This window comes from Catharus ustulatus, chromosome Z (assembly GCF_009819885.2).
Source record: "Catharus ustulatus isolate bCatUst1 chromosome Z, bCatUst1.pri.v2, whole genome shotgun sequence".
In the NCBI taxonomy this organism is placed as follows: domain Eukaryota; kingdom Metazoa; phylum Chordata; class Aves; order Passeriformes; family Turdidae; genus Catharus; species Catharus ustulatus.
Genome location: NC_046262.2, coordinates 9,383,840 through 9,404,192, shown reverse-complemented (window position 1 = coordinate 9,404,192; position 20,353 = coordinate 9,383,840). Strand labels below are relative to the sequence as shown.

Below are 20,353 nucleotides of genomic sequence, written 5' to 3'. Positions count from 1 at the left end.
TTTTGAAACAGAGAGCTGTGAGTCACCAGTGTCCCCTTTTTCCTCTGTTATGGCAGCAGGCTTGCTCAACAAGAGACGTTTTCATGGTTCAGCCTGAGTACTGCTGGTCAGTGCAGTCAGAGGTGATTTTGCCTTGACATCCTTGCTGCACAGTACCAGCAAAATGTTTTCCCTTTGTGTATTAATGGTGCAACTGCATACAAATCAACTGGCATGATGATGCCATTAAGGATGCTGACAAGTTTCTGTTCACTGCTTTGTTCAGGCAAGACCAGATGTGTTCAGGCAAGACCAGCACTGCACTCCCACCCCTCTGCAGGCAGGGATAGAGCACTCAGCAGGTGCTGTGTGGGGGACAGCACCAGCAGTGCTACCATTGTTCATGCTTACAGAAATAGATAAATGACACCTAGATTTGTCTGCACTTTCCCTGTGATCCCCACCGAGGAGAAAGCACAATCTTGGTGAAACTCATTGTATCTACACTGTGTGGTCTGGCTGCTCCCACACAGCCCAGATGTGACTTCCATAGTGTGGGACATATCCCCTTGCTGGGGTGTGGGTGAGTATGTGTTTTCCCAGGAGTATATAGAAATCTCTGCCATCACTGCCAGTGGTGTTCTGGTAGCACAGCACTCAGGATGAATGCTGCAGGGATGGAGTAGGAACAGGCATGTCCATGCAATACACATGGACCAAACCTGACAGACCTCTTGTCCATTTTGCAGTGGGAATCTTAAGGAGGTTATGGCCCTGGAGTTCAACAGGAAGTGAGTGTAAAAGAGGGAGAAAGGATACTTAACAACCTAGGCACTGTGTGAGAGTGTTTGGGGTCTGTATACATGGTACATGAGCCAAAAGTAGAGAAAGATTGGATTTTCTTAATAGTAATTTGCTGTACTGGTGTAGAGCCGGGAGTGAAAATTTCTGGGCTGTCATTATGAAAGGTAGCAACCACAGGGAACAGAAGCACCTTGTTTCTGGGAGGCAGCACCTCCCAGAACTTTCTAAATATGTCTATTTGCTTTCACTGAGACCTGGGAAAGTAAAATACATCAGATAAATTAAACCTTCCTTGGTAGACAGGTTTGAATTGATCTAAATTGTTTTTTCTTTCCTCTAACTGGTTCTAAAAATTTCCTAATAGAAATAATTTATTGCAGAGTTTCACTGTTCTCACCAGGAAGACATTTAATCCAGAACTCACTAACTTCAGTTTAATTCCATTACTTTGTTTACCTCTTATAATTTGAAGAGTATTACCAAGACTGATCAGTATTCTCCAGGCTCAGAAATCCCAGCTGACTCAGTTTCCCCCTTTGCTTTCCACATCATGCCTGACTCAGATTTCTTTGCACTCTCTCCCAGTCTGGTGTTACCTGCTCTCTTTCTAAACAGTTAATGCAAACACTGAGCATCAAATAGATGTGGGATAACCCTCTGCAGATGACAGCTAACTGCTGTTTTAGATCAACAGTGAGCCCTTCAGAGCCATGTTTGCCAACCAGTCCTTCATCTGTCACTTAGCAATTTCATCTAGAGTGTATTGCTTCAGTTTACTTGGAACAACATCCTGGGAGAGATCAATGTATTAGTTAAGTCATAAGATCTATACCCTATAAATTAAGCATATCTGTTTTCAGCTGTATTTAGTAGAATATGTCCTTGGCATTGAAACCCATTTCTCATGTTATCTTCTTGCTGCAAACACAAACCTGGTTATTTTTCTAGTATATTTCCAGAAATTAAATATGATCCAGCTACTCTATCCCCTCTTGCTCACCAAAGATGAAGTCCAACTGTTCTCTGTTCCTGAAACATTTTCTGAAACATTGCCTGTCACCTTTGATGCCTCAGATAACCACTAAATCTAACCTTCAAGTAGGGGGAAAAAACCCCCTTGTCCTCTAGAGTTTAATTTTTAAAGCATTTTTCAGACTTCCAGTATGTCTTGCAGTTAAGTTCTTCAGGGAACTCATTCCTAGCAAGGTTCTTCCTTACCAGGCTGTGGCCGGTGATCACCAGACCGTATACCCCATTTGCTTGCTCGTCAGGTACAATTATTTGTTTTTTCGAAGATTTTTCAAACTGAATGTTGAATTCATCGCTGTCCAGAAAGGAGTCTGGCTTCATCTTTTTTCTTGCATTCCTAAAAAGAAAAAAAAAAAGAAATGCAGGATAATAATTTAAATCTGAAAATCTTGCAAATATATATATGTTTTGCAAAAGCAACTTTATGAAAACGAAAAAATCAATGCTTTCCTTTGATAGTAAAGTCTAATTTTTACTGTATCCCTACAATAATATACACTGTTTATCTGCACAGATTATCCATATTTCTGAAACTCTAACAAGTGTTGCTAAGCTTCTGCTGATTTTAAGTCAAACCATCTGAGTGTCATGAATGATGGTATCCCAAAGGGCATCCAATTTTCTGTGCATGTTGTCTGGCAGCCAACTACTCCAAGAGAAAAACATTGCAAACTTTTCCTATTTTCCACCTTTACCTAAGAATCTGTGTCTATAGAGGAGGTGAGGAAGGAAGGAAAGTTCTCAGATACTGCCAAAAAAGTATCCAGACAAAGGACAGCAATGTGAATCAATGGTAACAGCAGTACAGCAACAGCCAAATAAAAGCCTTTGTGGCTCAGTATCACTTGTTGGTCAGTTTTGGCTGATACTCCCTATCTGACTCTGCTTTCTTTTACCTTTATTTAATTTGAACTTTTGGATCAAGAAGCTTCAGCATTTACTCTCAGAGGAGATTTCTACACTGTATTTAGCTTTGGATCTTCCAGGGAGACAGCTCTCCCTTATCTAAGGTCCCTGAATGAACTGCAGCAAGGAAAGCTGACAGGGAAAAAGAAGGTGGAAAGATACAAAACACAGATAGTGCTAGTGCACAGCACTGAAATTGTTTTTCAGCCATTTACCTCAGCTCATTCAGTACGTCATCAGATGTGCTGCCTTCAATAAGGAAAACATCTGCCATGTCATCATTCAGCAAGTTGCAGGAGTAACCAATATTCATTGCTGTCTCTGGGAAAGACAAACCAGAAAGATAATCCATCTCAGCAGCCCCAAATTCACCCCACTTCTGTGGCCTTTTTGTTCACATGACAGAAGCTCTCTTTCTGACTCAAAAGAGATTGGGGTCTTTCAGAGTCAAAAGTAAGAGAGCCAGGAGAGTCAATTTGATGCATGTAGCAGAAAATTTGACTTCACAAGACCATATGGAAAAAATAACTCTACCAAAATGAAAAAGCTTAAAACACCCTTTGACCAACATACTTGGAGCAACAAAAAACATTTCATGTTGATTCAAAATTTTTTTTGGGATTTTTAGTTTTTCCTCTCCCTACTTCCAGAAAAGCCCCAAACCACAGCTCTGAAAAAGAATATTAAATTTTGTCCATAAAACTCTAGAAAAGATATTTCAGTATTTTATAGCAAAACTATTGAATTTGGAACATGACAAAATGAAATGTTTCATTTTTCTCAAAAGTTCTCTGCTCATGTCTTGGATCAAATTATTTGCAAATACTTTTGACCTCTCTGAAACACCATTGTTTTAGTGAAAATCCTGTGTTTCCGAAAGAATTCACTGGGGTCTATTTGCTGGTTTTTTCCACCTCCAAAAGCTTATGTTTCTTCTGTTTCTATTTGGGATGATGATAGCCAGAAACAAAAAACTCAATGCAAACTCAAATGCATCCAACATCCACTTTAACATTAAAGTTTCTGGAAAGCAGGACAAGATTTTTTTCCACCTTCTTCACCTAAATCATCAACTGGATGAAGGTGACATCTTTTCATAACTTATGTCAGGGAATATGGGATGCTTACTGTCACCTCTCCAAAGGCAAAGGATGCTGCCTCCACCATGTTTCCACTCTCATGATGGAAATTAAGGACAGGCACAAGCTACAGTCATCTAGTCTAATTCCAGTTAACTGAAATTTTGCATAACTGGCAATGAAGCAAAGCCCTCTAAGTTTGTCTTCTGTGCAGTTTTCAAAGAATGAGAACACAGGTCTTAGCAGAACCACCCCACCAGTGGAGGAGAAGAGAAACATCCAGAGCTATAGTGCCTTTACCTTGCTTATCACCAGTGAGAACCCATATCTTGATGTTGGCTTTGGCAAGAGTCTCAATTGTCTGTGGTACACCATCCTGTAGCTTGTCCTCTATGGCTGTGGCACCTAGCAGCTTAAGAGAAATGGCAGGGAGCTGGTTAAGTCCTCCCACTGCTACCAAAGGAGAAAGCATTAAACCTAATTATTCAAGCAAACATAAATTAAATTCCCCAAGAATAATGTTGTACTGACTGTCATTCTTCCTCAGCAAATTTACTGTACAAAATACAGCCCTGATCCTGCAGATGTTCTAGGCTCTGATCCACTCAGGCTCTGATGGATTATGAATATGCATGAAATTATTTCCAAGAATGTTTGCAGAGCTACAGGTCTGTGTTGTTCCATGTGTCCCCTTCACAGCAGATAGAGCTTCAATAGAGGGACAAAGACACTGTGGATCCATGTCCCCAGACCTTGTCTGGTGTATTACTTGATCCCAGCTGTGCTGTACTGCAGGTAGTTGGTGGCTTTAACCTGTGGTCAAAGGGACATGGAAATTTCACTGCTACCACCTAGCTCCTGCTGTTTGGAGATTAAATTCAGAGGTTGGCTTTAAGCCTGGGATCCCTTTTGGCATCCTGGGATGTCCATCATACATCAGCTATGAGCACTATCAATGTAGGGAACAGCTCTGACCAGCTCCCCTACAGGGTCCTCAAAACTGAGCAATGCCTGATTTACAGTAGCTCCTGATCCAGCTAGAGAGACTGCAATTTCCAAAGGCCAGCATTTCCCCAGCTCACACTTGCTTGTTCCCTGAGCCCTGCTGGCATTCTGACTGTATAGCTAATGGAAGGAGTAAAGATGTCTGCCAGGATTTCTGGGGTTTCAAGAAAGCACTGCCACAAGTGCAAAAGCTGGATTGCTTCTCCTCAGATCACACACATGCTTTTCATTCATTATTCATGGCTCTTAAATACAGGCAAATCCTCCAGGGCATTTAAAAACTGTGACAACACTGAGGGAGAGAAGAATGCTTGAAGATCACAGTTTAGCTCTATTTCAAATTGGCACAAACATGTTCATGGGTATCATCTACCCATCCTGCCCAGGGCTGGAAGAACAAAGGAGACAATCTCAGGGGCACTGGGAATTATTTACTGCCTTCCATTTCAAAGTCTGGAAAATAAATAGATCATCCATTTCCTCATACAAAGGATAGCTATGAAATATGTGTGTCCACATCATCTCCTGCAGGCTCTGGTATGTCATTTCATCACGAGAGAGCTACACTGACACCCACGTGAGTTAAAGTAAAACCATTCCCCTGAACTGGTGGCTGACACCCCAGCTATGGGCTTCTGACAGAGGTGCCAGCGAACACCCGGGGCTGCCACATTCTGACCTGCTCCTGTCACACAGCCCACTGAGCTGTTTGCAGAGCAGTGTTTACCAAAGTCACACTGTGCTGTTTATTGACAAACCACCACCCTCATTGCCTCCCCCACAGCTCGGCCCAGATTCCCTGAATTACCAACCATTAGGTCTTTTTCAATCTCTTCATATAACTCCGACAGTTTGTCCTCCCGTCCTTCCAAGGCAGTGCTGGCTTCATGGTGGCGCCTGATCCAGTCCTGAAAGTAGTCTTCCTCCAAGCTTTTATAGGCCACCACAAGTGTCCTCAGGCCTTCTCCAGCAAACTCCTGCAAGACAGTAGTGAGGCAGAAAGGTCTGAGAAGAACAGTCAGGACACCTGGGCTTACAAAAGACCTTCAGAAAGCAGATTGGTAAAAATATCTTGGCAAATTTTGCAGAGGAAGGGGGAAAAAATATGACACCTTAGTCCTCAAACATCGGGGTATTTTTACATAGCAATTCCAGACCACTTTATAATTGCCATCCACAGTCCTTATGGAAACAAAAAAGAAGAGAAAACTGAACAAACAACTCAAAACGGCTTTTCTACTTTCTGGCTCTAAAGCTTTACACTAACCAGGTATTTGTTTCCCAGGCATGGATTTCTCAACAAGAGGTCCAGAACAGTGAGACCTAAAGAAACACTGAACACAGCCTCAAATTTTGGACGTGGGGTCAGCATTTTTAGGTTATGAACTCTAGCTGAAATGCAGAGCATGAGCACAGCTAGTCATTGCATCTCAGCAACTCCTTGCAACTGTGCTTTCAGGACGGACAATATGGAGCTCAGTGTTTGGTGGAACAGCAAAGATGCATTTGTGAAATGCATCTTTGGGCGGTATTTCCTCAGCTTGAAGTAAAAGTGCATCAGAAACAGTCACAGGTGTCCTGCACTGAATTTGTCATCTTTGTCCATATTACAGAATCATAGAATGATAGAATATCTTGGGTTGGCAGGGACCTTAAAGATCATCTCATTCCATCCCCCTGACATGGGCAGACCAGGTTGCTCAGAGCCCCATCTAACTCAGCCTTGAACACTTCCAGGGATGGAGCATCTGCATCTTCTCCGGACAACTTGTTCCAGTAAATGAATTCTTCCTAATATTTAATCTAAATTGACCATCTTTCAGTTTAAAGCCATTAACTCTTGTTTCATCACTATATCCCCTTATAAAAAGTCCCTCTCCAGCAGTCTTGTAGTCCCTTCAGGTACTGGAAGGTGTTATAGGGTCTCCCTAGAGCCTTCTCCAGGCTGAAAAATCCCCAATCTCCCAGCTACAGGAGAGGTGCTCCAGCCCTCTGATCATCTTCGCAGCCATGGACTCACTCCAACAGGTCGATGTCCTGCTTATACTGAGGATCCCAGAGCTGGACAGTGTTCCAGGTGAGGTCTCACAAGAGCAGAGTAGGACAGAACCACCTCCCTTGATCTGCTGACTGTCCTGCAGCAGTCCAAATGGCACCTGGTGCTCATGCTTAGGCAACATTTGAGACCTGAGGCCATAGAAATTAATTTGTTTCTCTATTCCATAACTTAAAACTGGAGCTTAAGTGCTGTTTCTAAAATCTGAGGGTTTTTTCCCTGAAGACAAAGTATGCTGGAGAAAAGGAAAACATCAAATGCAGAGATGTTGAGAAGGAATCTCTTACATTCAGGTGTTCTGTGGTCTCCTCTTTGAGAGAGTTGCAGGATGGATGAAGCAGTTCATAAAGAATGGTGTCAGCCCCTTTGCAGTACAAAGTCAAGTCACCTTCTGGACTCTGCACTGTGAGGAAGAGGAAAAGAAATGCTACAAATCTCAGACTGAGTCCTTTGAGGTACAAAGCCTTTCCATCAAAACCAAGAACTATTGTTACACGTGTCTGGATTTCCCCAAGTACTGGACAACTCCCAGGAATCAAGACAAACTCTGCTTAGAAAAGAAGAGGGTGCATTGGTCTGAACAGAAACTACGTTGTCCCTACAGGCAGAACTTCACTCAAAAGTTAGCAACACTTGTTTTTAGGGAACTGGTCCACTTCTCCTATTTTCCTACCAGTAAACTGTAACTACAATTGCAACATTCCTGAAACATTAAGGGTATGTTGAAGTGTTAATAAAGAATGCAAAAGGTTTCTTGAAGAATTTCTACATTTTCTGTTTGGGAAAGTGGGTTTCTCAGTTCGTTCTTGCTTTTTCCTTTCCTACTTCCTCAAATTTCACTGATAATTTAGAAGCTGATTAGAAGAAAGGCCTTTCCTGCATTGTAATGAGGGGGGGCAAGATATATGAAAAGCTAGTGTCTTTAGGAGGCTGGCTTGCATCACTGTGGTCCAGATGTGGAGATTTCTCCCACCTGCCTCCTTTAAGTATTTTTCTGGCATTGTAGTTGTGTAATTTTAAAATCAAGGCAGCCCATCTCAAGTCCTCAGAAATAAATATTTCTCAGGGCACATTGCAAAGGAGATCTACTAGAAAAATGCATCATAGCAGAATGAGGGACAGTTCCAGAACCTAAAAAGAAGGAAGGAAAGACAGCAGTAAAGGGAACATACCAATCACAGACATTCGCTTGCGAACATTGTTGAAATCAAGAATAGCCAGAAGTTTGTAGATTTTTGTTTCTCCCATTTCCACGACAGTGATGGTCTCTGGTGTGCGAGCCCGGAACACAAATCCAAAGTTTCTGGCAGCAGTGACTAGGGCTCCCTCATCAGGAGATTGTGCTTGATACACCAAGTTACCTGATATGTAAGAAAAAAAAATGTAATGTGGTTTCTGACTTATTCCTGAGTTTAAAAAAAAAATACAAAATCTAAGACATAATGCAGAAAATACTGCTTTGCTTTTCTGTCTATCCACATGGGTGCAGCACTAAAAAGCACGTTATGCCCACACATCTCCCACCAATCCATCCTCCAGGACAGTGCAAGAGGCATCCTGAATTCTTTTGGGGATTTTAATCACTCCTTTGGAGTTTAACATTTCACTGAGAGAATAGGTTCCTTGGGTTTAGCCCCTTCTAGTTAGATCTGCATGTATTCTTCTGATCAGTATTTTAACTTTATACCTGTCAATTGATTCTAGCCTTTAAAGCATGGCTTTCATCCTGTCTGGGATTTGAGGAGGCTGACCTAGTAGCTGTGGGTACACTGGGTGAGAGGAGATAATGAGTCTCCAGTGGATAAGTGCTCTTTGCTTTTTGAGACCAGGAGCAGAGTAGAGAGAAACTGGGGCAAGCCTCTGCCACCTCAGGGAAGCTGTGGCACCTGCAATTCCTGCGCTCCAGAGATGTGGTATTTGCAGTAGTGTCAGCTCCACCACAGGAACACACAGGGAGTGGAGGCCCTGGTCCTCTCTCTTCCCATGTGGCATCTCCAAAGACACTGATTTATGTGTAGCTGTACACTACAGAAAATCACCAAGGAGCCAAAAGGACCAATAACAGCTTCTGTGGCGAGAAGACATGCTGTGGTGCGAGGGGACATAACCACTCATTCCAGTGCCTTCAGCAGTCCTCACCTTCCTTCTTCTCCTCTGGCATCACTGTGTGGCACAGCGAGAGCAGCCGGAAGAACCTGTGTGTGGGGACATCATTCAGCTTCACGGCCTCCACCAGGCTGTGGTCATAGAAGGCAAACTTTGGGTCGGCTAACGGGTTGTATGAGAAATCAACCTTCTCTGTGTTCTGAAAAAAACAGGGCTCAGTTTGTTGAGGTCTCACATGGCTGTGCACCAATTCCTGCCCAACAAAACCCCTCTCTCCTCCTCATATTTACAAAGCAGCCTATCCTGCAGGGCTAGCTGCTCGTGATAGAGATTGACAGATTTAAGGAAGTGGGAGATCATGAAAGGTATTTAATCATAGGACAGGGCAGGCACTAGATGTGCCTTTCAGAGCAGCACTCAGGCTAAGAACCAATTAGTTAAACTGCCTCTCTAAGTAGCAGCTAATGCTCCAACAGGATCCCTGCAATGGATGCCTACAGCAAAGAAGTGACTGCCTTCAACACGTGCCTGCTTGGAAGCATCGTGTTCACAATGTCAAAGGTTGCCTGTGATAGTGGAATGCAGGAGCAGATTTGAAAACAATTCAAAAGTTTGCATTCTCCCAAAGCCAGAAAAAAATCCTGATATGGAAAAAATAGGACAGACAGGTGAAGTAAAGGTTAAACTCCACAGACATTGCCCATCTTGTCAAAGAACAAGAAGCCCCAAGCAGAGGGGAACACACTGGAAAAATGTCCAGAAGCTCACCACATGATGTGTCATGGAGTATTGGACTGCCTGCCTTGGACAATTTCGACTCCCACCCATCCCTGATGAGCTCAGAGTTTCCAGGATGGGAATCATCTTTTTGACCTCTGCACACTGACATTTAGCACTTAGTCCAAGAGCACAGACTGACCCCTCCCACACTCATCTGTGCAGCAAGGTCCAGGCACAGCAGCATCGTGGATGTGTGGGCAGCAGGACTCTGTTCCAGACAATGTCATGAGCAGCAGGGTGGGGTGGACAGTTGGCAGGAGTCCAGTGTGTGTCACCAAGCAAGGTTGATGGACAGAGGGCAGGCTGCAGCACAAACAGCCTGTTGCAGTGGGCAATTTAAGTTCTAAATGGATTGGAAATGAATCATTGGAAGGAGGAGTGGGATTTTCATCATCATCTTGCTGTTTGTTATTTGGATTACTACACGCAGCTTTCAGACATTTTAGAAATGAAGACGTGTGTTTGTGCCCACAAGCAGAGGTTAAAGAAAAATGCAGAAATTACATATTTTCACACTTCCGAAGTCCAGACATTAGAGGAATTTGACAGCAACCTCGCTATTGGTATGAACTGCACTCACTAATTCCTTGCTAAAGCTTTAATTAACTGCCAGGGTTAATAAAATTCAACAATGTCCAAGTCTCCAGCAAACACCAATGGTCAAGTGTTCAAGAGAAGCTGTGCATTCCCCAGGATGTCAGGCGAAGTAGAGGGGACAGTGAGCTGTTCATGACCTGCAGGTTTAACCCAGGTTTACTGGAAAGGAACTGAACTCTGGGAATTCTCTGATATCCAGAGGTACACACATCTCTATTGTGAGCATCAAGAGCATCAGCTCTCGCAGGGTCAAAAACATAAGCCATGCAGGGTTGTGTCCACTGGTACTTATCCAGGGCCACTGAAAGCACTTGAGCACTTACCTCATTTATTTCTATCCTTTGCCCAGACGTATCATACACATCACCTGCAAGCAAGAAAGGTGAAATTATAGCCATAAACTGTGGGTAAGTGCAGTCTCTGAGACACAAAATTGGGTAAAGTGTTTCTAAGCTAGAATCTATTTTAAAAGTTTCAGTACATTGACATGGGCACTGACAACTGGTGATACATAATCATCAGTTTCTATGCTGGTCCATGACAAAATCCAGAGACCGACAGATGCTTGAAAGAGAAAGCAGTTACCATAAAAGTGACTGGCTTTCGAGTAAAGAAGACTTGTGTAGAGCTGAACAGAGAGGACAGGGTTTCTAGTGCTAGGTAGGAAATGAAAGTGCTTCCAGGGGATGACTTTTCTTGTACCTTCTCTTTCAAAATCCAGCTCCTGGATCCTAATGTTTGCAACAGTCCCTGGACTGCTGGACGGACTCCCACAGAAAAGGAGTTTTCAAATCCATTTTTCCCACATCTAGGTAGCAAGGCTGTTCTTGATTCTCCCTGAATGGATGATCTGGTCATAGGAATTGAAGACATGCCATTTCCAAGAAACGTTATTAAATCTTTTGCCTGGAGAAAAGTTTCACTAGGAAGATCTGGATTGTGCCAAGGCTACCCAGTCCCAACACTTAATTGAAATAAGTTTGAAAGGCAGTGAATTACAGGAATGATTGATGTATGTTTGCCCCAGCAACCTCAACTGCGACCAAAGTCAATGGTAGTGGTGGTGTGCCTTCACAAAGGTCCTAGAAGTGTAAAAAAATATAGTAATCACATCTCCTGAGAGCCTATGCATCAGCTGATTCCCTGGGAACCATAGCCAAGAGGCTTTTGTACATCTGCTTTCCTTAAGCCACCATAGGAGAGCAGAACTAAATAATCCTTTCTGGGATTGCTTTCCTGAATGCCCCTGAACAGCAGGGAAGTACTCTGGTTGGAAGAAGCTAAACATTTACAAAACTACAGCAATAGATTGTTTGCCTTTTTGCATATATTTCCCATTCATTTCTTGAACCCTCACCCTGTTATCTATGTTGGTGGTGACACCTACTTCAGAAAAGTCAATTAAGGACACTTGATAGGAGAGATTTCAAACTCTTTATAATGTTATATATCATAGTAAGATCGCTTGAGACAAGGTGGTCTCCAAATATGCACATATTCATAGGAAGATATATCTACTTCTTTTTAGTGAGCTGATAGCACTGAGAAAAGATGGCAACTTTCTGGCACATTAGTGCATCAGCAGATCTAACACAGGCAAAGCAAGCATCCATATACAAATAAGCAGTGACTAATTTCTCTGGGGCATCTAATGATGTTAATCAATTAGGCAGTTTGCAAAGTGCTAGCACCTCTTGAACAGTATGAAGAAAACTGCCTGAGGCCATGAACAAGTCTTTTAAATCAATGACTTCTAGGATCTAACAGAACTAACAACTCATGTTTCCCATTTTTAACAACTACCTACAAACTTTTCTCTCTTCTGGTAGGTGAAGAAAGTCAGGTGTAAAGCAAAGACCAGGTCATTGACTAGTCCACCTACCTGAAAAGGATATGGAAAATCACTGCTCATTACATGAGAAATTGCTGAGGGACACAATGTGAGAAGCTGACAAAATTTGCCAATGAGCCCCATGAGGGATGGCTGATTTCATAAGTGATTAGGAGGGAGTGAGTGATGTAAGTTACATGTTATGTTTTGCAAGGTTAGCAATATCTGACTAAACATGTCAATAATACCATAAAATGCTGTGATTACCTAACTAGAGACGTCATGAAAAAACATCCAAATTTGAGTACAGATGTAAATTTGGGACAAATAAGGACAAACTAATACTGTTGGCTCTTTAGCTGAGATAAATAGTGGGGCAGAAAAAGGGAGATAAAAGAGTGAGAAAAAGCCGGAAATAATTAATACATGGCAAGTGATGCAATCAGGTTGTTCAGACATCCCTGATGGGCAGCCTTACACTTGACCACTGCAGCTCCTTACATGGCACTCTCTTCTGGATATCAGATTTAGTCTCTGTGGATGAAGAGGCACACAGTGAAGAAAATACAGAGAGTAAGACAAACATACCATAGGATTTGCCATTGATGGAGCACTTGTTGAAACACATGATGTTCTGGGTGAGAGTTCCTGTTTTGTCTGAGAAGATGTACTTGATCTGCCCCAGCTCTTCGTTGAGTGTAGTGGTTCGAGCCTGAGCTGGTGTGTCATTCAGTGGATAATACATTTTACGGTCCCAGTCGATGTAGAAACTGTTACCCAAGCGTATAATCTCCACACTGATGAAACAGAAAGAGGAGGTGATGGAATATAAATTAGCTCAAGGGACAAGCTCTTTATCTTCAGCATCACCATTATCAATAGCAATTAGAAGACAACTTTGAAGTAATGACGGCTGACCTCATCTGTCCATAGGTGGCCTGTGGTAAGGGATGCTGAAGCAAGTCCCACTGAAATGATCTGATAAGTTTACAGCAAACTCATTTCCTTTGTTTATAAAGCAGTACTTTATAAAGTACTTGGAAAGTTTCAGAAGTTTTGGCCTGAGAAGCAAGGCAGGAGCAGTGGGTTTCAGTTAGTGCCATTTCAGGAGATGGTTTCCAGCACAGCTGTGGGCTGGGCTGAGCCCAGTGGCAGGGATGAGCACAGCCCTGTCTCCATCAACAGAGAGCTCCACAACAAGACAGCCACTGTGTCACTCAGTGCAACCAAAGAGGGGCAACAACTCACAGATGACATGAATTTTCACCTTGCTGGACATACTGGACAGGATGGAATTCATTCCTCGTGTTTACCAACTCAAAAGAGAGCCTCAGTAGCAAAGCCGACTGAAGGTAGGCACAATAATAAATTAAACAGGGCTCTGCAGTCTCTACCCTAGCTCCAGGTTTTGAGACCATCATGGACACATTGCCTACCTGTCACTCCTATTCGTCTATCACCAATAACCAACACAACTCTGCATTGTCTGGGAAGGGATAACACTCTCAACTGCTCATACAGCACCAAGTACTTCAGCCTGATTGCACCTCCTTACCTGGCAATCCTCACACAACCCTGAAGCCACCTTGAAGAACAGGCCATTCATTCACGGTTAGCAAGATGCTAATGGTGGCAGGCTTCCAGCCCTGCTCCTAATAGCATCCTACCCACCTACACTTCCCCTTTAACTGCAAAATCATCCTCTCCTCTTCCAGGGCTCGCTGCTGTCCCCACTTTAACCCTGATAAAGCCTTCTGAAGGCAGCAGAAACAGGAAAAGCATCACTGTGGTTGTGTAAGAGCATCCATGATGGGACTGTGTTAGGTTTTAAGGAAAAAACACTACTCCCAGTTAAGGCAAAAACTAAATCTCTCCTAAGATCAAAAGTGAGAGGAGCTTCTGGCACGTACCTGACGTAGAGTGAAATAGGTACCACTGTGTTTAGAATGATCACATATGACCAGAACATGAGGAAGCCAGAGTAGGAGGCAGAGTTGACACCCTCTGCCCAGGGCAAATAGACCTGGAAGTAGTAGCCCTTATCATGCTCCCAAATACCATTGCCAATGGCTAGGATGAGACACATCAGTGCTAAAAATGCAAAGATCTGGAAAATAAAAAATCAAAAAACAAACCAAACAAATCAAAACCAAAAAAAACGTATTGCATTTTAGAAACAGGGAATTTATTATGCACAGGTCAATCAGAAGACCCTAATAGGATAGGGCTGGACAGCCTGAATCATAGGAAAATGTGCATAGGGATGAAGAAGAAAGGGCAGCAAAATTATGATACAAAGCTACACAGTGCAGAGTCTGGAATTAAAAGTGCTCAAGCAGCTGAGGATTTAAATCCCAAGCAGACTTCTCAACTAGGGTGGTTACAGCAGTCTGCTGCAGAACACCAAATCTCATTAGAGGAGAGTTGAGCTGAGGGTCCTCAAATATCTGGCTGCACACTTGGGAATAGAAATTGCCTGGAGAATTTTACTTGGCCATTGGCCAGATGTATCACAGTCTTCCTCAAAATTTCTGAAAGAATACTGAGGATAATCCAGCAGCATACAGTCTGGAATTTAGCACTGGATATTATTCTGATGGTTAGAGGAGAGTTAATTGCTTTCTCAAAGATAATGGTTGCCTCAGTATCTGCCCCCACAATTTGATTACATTTCCATTGAGCGAACAAAAACAACACCATCCAGTGATGCATATCTTGGGGCTTTAGAGAAGCCTGTTTCTTGAAGCCTAAAGCAACCACGGCAACAGCAACTGGGAAGTGAGTTTCAAACTGGGAAACCTTACTGAAAACTGGGGATTCCTCGGGAGCAGCATTTAACAGACACAAAAACATTACATATGTCATAAAGCATTTTTTTAATTAAAAAAAGACAAGACTGTAGCAATGCATTTATTTGGAAAAGAAGACAAAAATAACAGGAAGAAAGAAATTTAACAGAAATTAACACAAACTGCAAGGAATGACAGAACTTTGAATATCCAACAGTAATAAAGTATCAAGAAAAGAAAAAAAGTAGTAAACGGGTATGTGAAAAGCAAAGGTGTTAACAGACAGTCCTTCAAGAGGAAGGAGAAAGGAAGAAGAAGGATTTATCTGCCCTATAGTAGATGAAAAAAGCAGATTATATTCACTGACACAGAGCACTGTGTGGCTCTATCTGCTAATACACATTTTCAATGCAGCAAGTCCATCTAATTCAAAGAAGGAAGCTTAGAGGTTAATTTTTAAGTTTTAATATGGTTGGTTTTTAACAATGATTTTAAAACTGGGAAGACCCACCATCTTGGAATCCTGCCAATATAATTACAGTATTTGTAACACAGAAATGGTGATGGTGGGGGAGATAAACTGCAGTTAATTTGTCATCCTTCCTGGACAAATGATGAGAAAATAATTCTTTTGGCATGGTCCTTTCCAAACATTTGACATAAAACAACCAATATAATAATAAGAAAGTTCAGATATGGAGTCAACATGCTGCACAAAAGAGCAATTAAAAATCATCTTTTGCAAGGATAATCATTAGGGAGGAAATATCAGTAAGTTGGGCCATTATGTAAAGGCCACACAGCAACAATCACATTAAAACAGTAATCAACCTTTTTTAAAAACAGTAATTGAGGGACAAAACGTAGAAACATTGATGGTAAAGACAATATGTGTACTGCTGAGGTAATCTATGGGAGGAAGAAAGATACTTCCATGGAGTAATATGAATCACTTGGTGAAAAGTTCATGCCTGATCAACTCAAGTTTTAATATCAAAAAGCCACAAAAGGGAGCTGCAGTAAGAAAAGGTGGCAGACTGAGTTTCAGGGGACACATTTATTTCACACATGAGTAGTAGTTTCTCTATTTAATTGTGCGAAGCCAAATAAATTGCTCAACTTGTGAAATGGAGACAATATTGCTTGCTGGTAAGGAATGTGGTGCAGTGTTTTTAAACCTCTGTGAACCAGAAATTAAAACATACTTCAATCTGTGCTATTGTAATTATATGGACTTAAGGGCATTTGAGAGGCATGATCCACCCCACTGCTTCAGAGGTTAAAAATTATCCATTAATCCAGAATATCACAATCCATGTAGGAATTTCAATATGTGATTCAGCATTAGAAATGTATGTAGGGCAAGACAGGAGCTGAACTTTCCCAAGGTGTCCCTGCCTATGGCTGCGGTGTTGGAACAAGATGATCTTAAAGGTCTCTTCCAACTCAAACCACTCTGATTCCACACCACAGCAGCTCTTGCCTACAGTTGCACTTGATTTATGTACATTTTGTTGTCTAAGCACTGGGCATGTCAAAACTCTCACAACTCCACTCATGTGCAACACTTGTGCTTGCACAAAGCTCACTAACATGCTGTTTGATCTGAAACAAATGGAAAGGACCAAGCCACTAAAAGCAGCCCTCTAAATTAATTTCTGTCCACAGAAACAACTGTGGGCAGGGTGTTGCAATTGTAACCACAGCCCTGAAGAGAATGACATGCAAAATCATTGCTTGTGCATGGAGCTTCCCAGCATGAGCAACCTCCCTCCCTCCTGCCCATGCATTGACTGCTAAAGATCCTCTTGGTAAGAATTTTGCAAAGAGGAAGTGACTTTTGACTTCAAGACAAACATTGACTGTTGGACTATGAATTAAAACAGCCTTGGTTTCTTGATTGGTACTTTGAGTTCTGCTCTGGGATTTGAAGCAGTCAGTTGTTTAAGAGATGAATGTGAGAGCTCTCTTTCTCTGAAAATTTGCTTCGCCTAGCCTGCTACAAAGCAGCTTTTGGAGAAAAAAGCTTTTCTGGAGCTGGCAAGTGAATCCCCAGTGAAGGAACACTAACTTTTCTCTCAGATCGATGAGAAACACCTCCAAATGTGACAAAACAGCTATGAGTGCCATCTGGGAAGGTTCACTTCTGATTAACCCTTGTTGGGGCAGACCAGGGCAACATTTAACAGGAACTCCCTTGGCAAACCTACTTCAACACTGCTTTGTGCCTGGAAGTTTTATGGGCAAATAAACACAAAATAACTTTGCCAATGTTAACATGGAGTAAGTTTCACTACATTTAAATGACCTATTTGTAGTAAGTTGTGGCTGCTTTGTATTCTCCAGCTCAAGAGCACAATATACTGCCTGTCTTTGTGATCACACGCTGTAACCTTCGACCACCTGGTGAGCTGGAAAAACCCAATGCCACGAGTCTGGTGTTTAATGTGTGACAGTTTTACTTAAACATCGAAATTTTAGTATCCTTAAAAATGTGTAAAGGAGACAAACACACCCTTGGCTCCTCCAGCGCCCAAGAACCCAGGCAGAGGCTGATGCAATTGGCTGCAACTTGCTCAGATTTTTTAAAACAGAGCCAGGATGTGAATTCATCTCATTTGTTTTTATAAAGAGAGGCCAAACAGACTGAAAGTTCTGGGTGGGACCCTTGGCTTGTGATAGGAGATTTAGCAAATCTTAATTGGACATTAAATTCCAGATTCCCAGTTCAGTTTTCCTCTGCTCTATTTCTGTGCCCTGAGGATCTCCTCACAGCTCATTCTCCTCTCCAGTGAGAACATAGCAGAACACCTCTGAAAATGTGAAATTTTTCAAATGCTTGGAAAATTTTGAATGTAAGAGGCCCAAACCTTTTTTGGTATTGCTATCCACTTAAGGGGAGAAGGGTAAGAAAACACTGAGGTAAACAAGCTGATGAAAACCAAAATTAATAAACCAAGATTTTCCCTTGGTAGAGACTGGTGCAAGACTGTAAAATTAAGGGCATGCCCTTACTGTACATAGAGCAAGGCCTCGAGAGCAATTGATGTTAACCCTGGAGTGGCTCTCTGTGCTGTGGCACTGCTGGGCATTCCCCGGCTCATCTAAAGGACTTTTGGGATCCCGAGAAAAAAACAGGGAGAGGCTGAGATGAAATGTGGAGGTTGGAGGGTGGTGCCACCCTAGCAAAGTTCATGCTCTAAGCTCCAGTGCTGAGGAGGCATGAAGTCAGAGAGGGCAGGGAGAGCTCAGGACAGCCTTGCTGTCTGAATGCCTCCTCCAGGGCTTCTTCCAACTCCTGGGAATGGTCCCTAGCTGGCTGCTAAGATGATCTGGAGAGCAAGAGTAGTAGGGAAGAAGCAGGAGCAGTGACCATTGACCACCAGACCTTCCCAGTCTCATAAACTGAAGGTGGTGCAGCATGCGTAGGAAAACATGACAAATTTGCACTCAAAGGGAAATATAATCTGAAACTAAAGACCTTTTCTTCAAGCAACATTGATTAAAGTAGTGTCAGAGTGTATGTCTTTCTTCCCTGAGTGGCTTTGAACTCAAACAGTAAAATATTGAGAGAGTCTGTGAAAGAAATACTCTTTCTGCCTGGAAGTATTTGCCATTTGTTAAAACCACTGATGAGCTTAACTGTCAAATTAGATCTGGTTTTCAATCTGAGAAGAGTGCCTGCTGTGTAAGATTAGTGTCCCAGCTGCTAAAAACACCATTTTGAGCATTAATGAGACCATGTCTAATAATTTACCCTAATGTGTTAAGTCAGGAGCTGGCATCATGTACATTAGCAAACCCAATTGCCAAGTCCTGTGCAGATATCACCAGAGATGCAAAGAAATTGGGAGGAAGAGAGAGAACTGCTAATGTTTATTTAAATAGAAAATGACAAAATTACTAGAAGAAAAAAGCATTTTGCAGGCTTCAAAATATTTCTTACATGAAAATGCAGAGCAAGGGAGAGCAGAGTAAATGACAAGCTCAGAAGGAAAGTCCTTAATTCTGTCAATGTAATGGCCTTGCTTTGCAAGATGGGCTGGCAGGCCCTGCGGAACTCAGGCTGCTAATTAATTATAATGTACTTTTTCTTTTTATCCTTAGTCACTTCTGATATTCTCCCATTTGTGTGGACAGAGAGGTGGAGTATCTGGAAATGATAAACACATCTGAATAACGGAAGACACATTAATCAGACTTACCACCAACACAAGGACATTCATGAGCCTATCGATGCTTGTTCGCTTAAAAGTTGTTTTTCCGCTGTTCTGCATGAGTTTCGTGTCTGGCCCTGGAGATGAAGCACATGTGTAAATTTTAGTAACAATACGTAGCTGTTCTAAAACTGATTCTGTCTGAGAGCCCACTGTGCTTTTCAGCATAAATAACCATCACAGCTCTCATGAAGCCAGGTACACACAGTTTAGAGTGCTGGTGGGAAACTTGGGCAGAAACAGGTTAAGTCATTCGTCTGAGATTATATGGAGACAGTCACACAAAACCATTAAATCTGGACTTTGACTCAACCCTTTTCTTTCAACATTCAACCCTTCCTTTCAGGTTTAATCACTTTTCACAGCATATCTGATAATGCTATGTTATTGGTGACATATTATGTATTATCTCACATGCCTAGAGGAGTATAGAAAAAATAGAAAGGACTATGCTCATGAAAAGCATAGATCTAATCAATAATATTGATGACCCTGATATTCCAAGTGGATTAAAATCATATAGAAATGATACAGAGTGTTTCTTTCAATACACTCGAGAGAGTTTTAAACCAAATTTAATAGTTACATTCTATCTTAGTCATCAGTCAAAACTCCCCTCCTGTACTTTGCTGCATGGATTTCTGAAACAAGAAACTTTTTTCTTCTCATTCCCAGTAGAAACATAAACAAGTTTTTGTACATGCTGGGTGTGATGTATCCCCATGCTAGTGCTGCTGGGCTCTACAATCAACATGTCAGTCTTTTTACCTACCAGCATAAATAACCAGACCAAAGCACCACTCTGTGTTCCTGATTGTACAGCCCCTCAGCAACATCTTCTCATTGTCCAGGGCATATTTCTCTCCTCGAAGGGTAAGAGTTCCTGTGAATTTGTCCAGTTTGTTATTTGGTGCCTCACATCTGACTTCTCCTGTAAAAAGAAGGTAAAAGCAAAAATTGAAATCTTGGTCCAGAAAGGTGTCATCAATACTGCATTACCAGCTGTTCCTCAGAGAGACAATATTTCACACTCTAGTTACAGTCAACTCCTAACCCTGTCATTCCCATTCTGTATCTTATATTCTATATCTTACATATCTATATCTGATATTCTTGGATGTTGTTCCTCCCCCATATTCATCTCATAATTCAAGGGACCATAGTGAACTTGGATT

At 42.1% G+C, this 20,353-nt stretch overlaps 1 protein-coding gene across 1 annotated transcript in view; it reads right to left on the bottom strand.

The window, feature by feature from the left end:
• The window catches only part of LOC117010580 (phospholipid-transporting ATPase ID-like), a 70,146-nt gene that overhangs the window by 12,188 nt on the left and 37,605 nt on the right, over window positions 1-20,353 (bottom strand). The window contains exons 10-21 of the mRNA XM_033085182.1: window positions 19,951-20,109; window positions 19,167-19,255; window positions 14,083-14,279; window positions 12,761-12,969; window positions 10,665-10,708; window positions 8,998-9,163; window positions 8,031-8,219; window positions 7,146-7,261; window positions 5,615-5,779; window positions 4,098-4,209; window positions 2,934-3,039; window positions 2,002-2,149 (exon numbers count right to left, since the gene is read on the bottom strand). Coding sequence (XP_032941073.1) covers window positions 2,002-2,149; window positions 2,934-3,039; window positions 4,098-4,209; window positions 5,615-5,779; window positions 7,146-7,261; window positions 8,031-8,219; window positions 8,998-9,163; window positions 10,665-10,708; window positions 12,761-12,969; window positions 14,083-14,279; window positions 19,167-19,255; window positions 19,951-20,109 — 1,700 coding nt within the window. The remainder of the gene's footprint in view (window positions 1-2,001; window positions 2,150-2,933; window positions 3,040-4,097; window positions 4,210-5,614; window positions 5,780-7,145; window positions 7,262-8,030; window positions 8,220-8,997; window positions 9,164-10,664; window positions 10,709-12,760; window positions 12,970-14,082; window positions 14,280-19,166; window positions 19,256-19,950; window positions 20,110-20,353) is intronic.